Source organism: Poecilia formosa, unplaced genomic scaffold, assembly GCF_000485575.1.
Source record: "Poecilia formosa unplaced genomic scaffold, Poecilia_formosa-5.1.2 Scaffold216, whole genome shotgun sequence".
NCBI classification, from domain to species: Eukaryota; Metazoa; Chordata; class Actinopteri; order Cyprinodontiformes; family Poeciliidae; genus Poecilia; species Poecilia formosa.
The window spans coordinates 963,163-969,420 of record NW_006800155.1 but is presented as its reverse complement, the minus strand read 5'-3'; the positions used below and the strand labels follow the sequence as shown (position 1 = coordinate 969,420).

Below are 6,258 nucleotides of genomic sequence, written 5' to 3'. Positions count from 1 at the left end.
AATTAGAATATTACTGACAAGTTTTATTATTTATTCAGAAACTCCATCACCAAGTGATACACATTATTAATTAGACAGAGAATGATTACACCTTTATTTCATTTTTGTGATAATTTTCTGTAACAGGCAATGAAAACGTGACGTTTAAAATAAAATATTACGTCAGACAATTGAACCATCAGGTCTTCAGAGCGTACTTCTGTTGTAGTTTCATAAAGTGGCCAGCAGAGGGAGGCAGTCCCACACTGACCACCAGAGGGAGGCAGTTACACAGAGTGAACAGCGGGTGTCGCTGTGAGCTTATTTGGGTCAGATTGACGTCATTGTTGGGGAATGTTAAAGATGGCGCTGGACGGTCAGAGGAATGTTGCCGCAGCAACAAGCTGAAGGGATTTAATTAATCGTTCAGCCGGCACCAAGTTCCTCTTCCATCCACGGTCCGAATACTTCAGGTTCTGAACCCAAACATGAGCCCGGTAGATCCGGTCAGAGCCCGGTAACCCTGTGGTGTACCACCGGATAAAATGGTAGCCGGATCCTCGGAGAACAACAGAAGCTGCTGCGGAGTTCGGCCCACCGAGCCGGAGGATCTTACGGCCGGGGCCGACGCGTCTGTGGCGGACTGAGGGGGTCATGGAAACGCCGAAGGAGAACGGGGGCTCGGTTTCTGTGGATCTGAACGAAAACGAAGATGAGCCGGTGGGTGTGGAGGGGAAACCGGGTCCCAGGACACTGAAGGAGCGCAGCCTGACGTTGCTGACCGGTGTCAGCGGGGGTCAGGCGGCGGGCTGGACCCGGAATCCGGTGGATCTAAACGGGAAGAACGCAGCCAGAGACCCGGAGATCATGCTGGTAGCTGCGGAGGACGGGTACCTGTCCGGCCCGGTGGTGTTGGGCGGTGTGAACGGGTTTTCCCTGGAAGCAGAGGAGCGGAGAGAAGCAGGAGGTCCGGCCGTTTCCTCTCCAGCTGCGCTCCAGGAGGAAGGAGACTCTTCTCCCCTAAAGGACCAGCGCTCATGTCCAGGGAAGCCGAACTGGACCTCCGCGAGTGTAAACATGTCCAACGGGGTAGCTGACAGTCCTGAGGCGGCGGTCCGGTGTCTGGGTCAGAGACTGGGTCAGTGTGAGCTGGGCTGTGAGGAGGTGAAAGTAGCTAACGGTGGTTTGCACATGATGAGCCCCGGTTCTGAGTGGCCCGGTTCCGATTACTTCCCTGTGAACAGACACTCTGACCCAGGGTTCAGGCGGAACCGCTCCCCCAGCTGGGGCGACCCCAGATCCGGTCCACTATCCACCCCGGAACCGAGCCCCGGCCCCGCGTCGCCCTGCCCGTCCAGCCCGCTGTCCGAACCCAACACCCGGCAGGAGGACGAGGAGCCGCTCGGTGACCCGGATGTTCCCGCCAGGCCGCAGAGTCTGAGGACTAACCCCGCAGCCAGCGTGTCCCGCAGCTGTGACGCCACCCCGCTGTCCCCTGATGAGGACAGGGGCTTCAACTTTGACCCCGAGGCGGGTCGGAGGCAGAGCGCCCCGGACAAGCTGAGCGAGGAGACCGGGGGTTCTGAGCTCACAGTGATGCCCAAAAGGTTCGGCATCGCTGACTTCTTCACCAGGTAAGGGTCCGGGTTTACCTTTAACCCCTCCAGCAACCAGGTCCAGTTCCACCTTTTGAAGGTTTGACTTCCAAGCAGCACTAACGGTCATTGCTAACAGAGCTGGTTGTTCACAGAGAGCCAAGCGTTTTCATGGAAAGTTCAGTGGAAGGAAAAAATGTAGTCTAAAAAGATGCAAAACAAAACTTCCCCTTCAAAAGGTAGACTAGTGAGAAATCTAGATCCACTATGCTCAGATGGATCCTAAGCATGGGCTTCAAGAGTGATCTGGGCTGAGGAGAACCAGAACCAGAACTGGATCACTACCGTATTTTCCGCACTATAAGGCGGACCGGATTATAAGGCGCACTGTCGGCTTTTGAGGAAATTGAAGGTTTTTAGGTGCGGAAAATACTGTACTCAGATGTCCAGAGTCATACAGTTTTAATTTCAGAGTTCCTGAATCTGCAGGACCAGAATTCATGTTACTTCACCACTAGCAGTGATGATCTGGGTCGCCAGGTCGTCTGCTGGTTCTGCTCCACTGGGCTTTCAGAAGTCAGGATGACAGACACCAGAACCGATGATGCAGACGACCTGAAGGCAGCTAACAGAGCAATCTGATGTTCCAGAACCTCAGCAGAACCACGCCACGCTGCATTGATGCAGGAATTCATGCAAAAGGAGCCCAGACCCGGTTCTGCACTCACGGTTCTGGACTGAAATCATCAGATCCACCTGGAGAAAGTCCAGGTTCTGTTCTGCATGTAATATTCATTCAAGTTCTGCATTAAAAGAACCTTTATTGTCGATTTGGACCAGAACTTTGTGATTTGATCCAGACCATCTGACCGAACAGAACCGTCCGCTCTGCTCCAGGTCCGATCACATGTTCTCTGCTCCTCAGCAGCTCACAGTCATGGGATCATGAAGACCAGAACCGACCCGACCCGTTCATGTATCTGTGATGAAAACCTTCCTCTGAGCTTCAGCACCTCAAGGTTCTGTCAGAACAATCCGGTCCAGACAGAGAGGGCGGTTCTGGTCGTCATCTGGGTTCTGTCTGGAGTTCAGTTCTGGCTTTTTTGCTCATGATTAAATCAAAACATTGATTGGTAAACAAAAGAAAGCTGCAGAACTTTAGTTCAATCTCTTGGTTCTGGTACCACTTTGATAAATAAATCATTTTAGTGACGTTTTATTTTCATGTTGATTCGTCCAGAACCAGAACAAGCTTCATTTATTCAGAGAACTGCAGGTTCGGAGCAGCTGGTAGCTCCAGAACCTGATGGTTCTGCAGACCTGGACCGGCAGGTGTGGAGTTAAATCTCCATCTGCTGGAGCGGTGCTGCTGGTTTGGACCCGGGCCAGAGCAGCTGGCTGGAATTTCACACAGAGCCGCAGGAAATCCAGGCAGACAGAGGAATGAAGGCTCAGGGAGTCCAGGAGCTCCGGTTCTGATCCGACTAACACACAGCAGCGTCTGGGTTTTAGCTTGGTGGAGCCGGTTCTGTTGGTGTCCAGTTAAACCACTTCTGGTTCTGAGTGGGACCAGCTGTCATTCCACTCAGTAACAACTGACTCAGTGAGTTCAACTTCCTGTTTCTGATCCGGTTCTGTTTCACTTGTTGCATCACAGCCACATGTGGAACAATGGAGAGGAATACTTGGTTCTGTTTGGGCCCGGTTCTGCTCGGTTGGTGCTGCGCCGGCTTCACTCTGAAACAGACGCTGCTGGAGTCTAATTAAAGTACAGCAGGGTTCATATTGACATCACTAAAGCAACGGTTGGTTTCTGTCAGGCTCTGCTTTCACTTCTCTTAATGCAGGGGTGTCAAAGTGAGGGTCGGGGGCCATTTGTGGCCCTTGGATTAGTTTTGTGTGGCCCCAGTACGCAATGTAAGAATGACACAAATTTAGCCCTGTCAGAATAAGTTGTATCACAAACATCTAGCAAGATTTTACTCAAAAACAGACTTGGCCATGCCCTTCCATTATATTTAACTAAATACAGCAAAGTTTGTAGAAGAAACTAAAAACATTTTATAGACTTAAAAAAATGGAAAAATAATTAGCTTAAAAAGTTAAATGATTGTAAAAGTTAAGACAGACAAAATATTACATGTTTTATTTATTGCTGTGCAGGTAAAAGAGAAATAATTCACAATAATAATTTTGTGTTTTTAATTGGGGGGAAAAAAGGAAACTTTTTTTTTCTGAATATTTTCAACATGGGGATTTTGGCCCTCGGTGTAAGGGCCACTGTCTTAAAGCTTCGTCCTAGCATAGCAGTGAAGGGAAGCAGATAAAAATCTCATATATGCTAAAGCTAACTGATCAGTTCTGGTTCTGTTTTCAATTGTAAAGATGATGATGTTCTGGATCCACTGGAGGCAAAGTGTCTTTGTTTACATCATCAGCTAATGCTAACTCTTTGTGAGCACACCTGAATCAGTGCTTCAAATTGACCTCAGGTCGTGTGAATGCTTGAAAATCACCAACAGATGTTAGATTAATAAATATCAGCTGAAATCCTGAGTAGAAAACTTCTGGACTCTTTTTGTTTCCCGAAGTTGTTTCTCCAGAACGATCTCACTAATTGGTTCGTTAGGGTCACATGACTCCCTCAGTTCAGCCTGTGGGTCGTCGTCTCCTGGAAACCCAAACAGGTTCATACCGACTCCAACGTGTTGGGGTCACATCTAAAGGTCAAGATGGTTCAGATCCACCTGGGGAGACGAGTCCAGCTGCGCTGCAGGTGTTAGAAAGATGGAACCAGAAACGCCTGATCAGTGTAGATGTATCACTCTGAGTTGTTTCCTGACGGAAACGTCTGAGTGTTGAACTTTCTGGTGAGCAGAAACCGTTTCCATGGAGACGTTAAGAGTCGTTGTTCATAAATCCTCCTGGTTTCTCCTCTTCATGCCTCCTGTCAGCTGACCTGGACTTTTCCACTGAAGAGAATGTAAAAGTGTTGATCTCACTGCTTTTTCACTCATTTTTCCACTAACGTTAACATCGGTGCAGAAACTGCTGCTGCTGCACAAATACGGCCCCCTGTTTGTAACCGCAGTCATTGCTTAACTTTTCTTTAAGGAACTGAAACGATTTTCTGTAGTTTTGTTTAGTCTGACATCAACAGTGATGCCTGTTCTGTTCATGAAACGACCAACAGATTGACATGTTGACTATAGAAAAGTGCCATTTCTAATTCTTGCTTTATCCATTTTAGCAGCTTTTAATTGTTTTATCATCATTCAGAAGAAGATTATGTGTAAAACCTTCAAAAATTGAAACAGATCATTTTGAGATATTTTCTCAAGTCGAGTTTGTTCTGCTGTTCATCAGTTTAACACTTTAATTTGCTAAAGTCTCCTCTGACTTTTGTTTTCCATTAAAACAGCTGCTTGTGAACCACAGGATGACTCAGTTGGTATATTAAAAACACTGCAACATTTTAATGTTGCTTTGTTCAAAAGAGAACATTTAACAAGAAAATATGATAAAATATAGTTTTTAAAAAGCAAATTCTACAAAATAAGTTGAGGTTTATTAAGTCCTAACCTGATCTTCAATTTCTTGGTCCAAACAGGCTAGCTAAATGCTAACCCAGCTTTACCAGCTAATGATGACATGCTAATCGCTGATCATTTTAATTAGGAAACAAGCTGCTGTTTATTAAGTCGCCTAAATTGAAAGATTAACAGAATTTGTTGTAAAACTTTTTTTATCAAAACATTGAGGCAAATTTCAGTCAATCTCTATCAATAAAGTTAGCTTGTTGGCATCAGACAGCGTCAAAACAGATGTTGGTTTTGGATATTTTGTTGCTGGAATAGAATAATATTAGAAATACAATGTACTGGTGAATATTTAGGTCAAAGTATTATTTAATGGAGCCAGGTGGTTATAGATGGTATTTAGAGAACACGTTTCCAGTTAAAAACAGATAACCAGGTCCTTGCTGTAATGGTTTGATGTTTCCTGTGGGACTGATTGACTCAGAGATCAAATCACTGGAAACATAATTAACTGAAGACAAACGGAGCCGACTGCTGAGTTACTAATGACTGCTTGAATGTTTTTCATTGTTCAAATTAAATCAACTTTAATAACAGTTTCCTTCTTTCCTTCAGGAGCCTGTTTTCTAGAAAACCCAAAGAGTCCAAGGCAGCGTCCCACAATGCAACAGGATGGCGACTGTTCAGCAAGTCAGAGACCAGAGAGGAGGACCAGAGCGGAGAGGCAGCCATGACACCTCAGCAGGTTCGTCTGAACTCTAATAAACTCATCTGATTTAAACATTTAAATTTAAATGTCTGAAACTAATGTGCTCATCTCATAGAAAAAACTTTATTATTCATGTTTCCATTCCTTCACCCAGCATTGAATCAGGTTTCCTGTTATTTAGTCTCTTTCTTTATGAAAACCCACCTTCCGGTGTCCCACTGAGCAGACGCTGAGCAGACGCTGAGCAGGCGCTGAGCAGGCGCTGAGCAGACGCTGAGCAGGCGCTGAGCAGACGCTGAGCAGACGCTGAGCAGGCGCTGAGCAGGCGCTGAGGAGACGCTGAGGAGACGCTGAGCAGGCGCTGAGCAGACGCTGAGCAGACGCTGAGCAGACGCTGAGCAGACGCTGAGCAGACGCTGAGCAGACGCTGAGCAGA

General features: G+C 46.7%; 1 protein-coding gene across 2 annotated transcripts in view; it reads left to right on the top strand.

Moving 5' to 3' along the window:
• Positions 1-158: 158 nt before the first annotated feature.
• Positions 159-6,258, top strand: part of tbc1d12a (TBC1 domain family, member 12a) — an 11,882-nt gene continuing 5,782 nt past the window's right edge. Inside the window, exons 1-2 of one of the 2 annotated variants that reach the window (XM_007568024.2) lie at positions 159-1,613; positions 5,729-5,858. In XM_007568024.2, coding sequence (XP_007568086.1) covers positions 634-1,613; positions 5,729-5,858 — 1,110 coding nt within the window. In that variant the 5' untranslated portion in view covers positions 159-633. The remainder of the gene's footprint in view (positions 1,614-5,728; positions 5,859-6,258) is intronic. The other variant, XM_007568023.2, reaches the window with a different exon arrangement.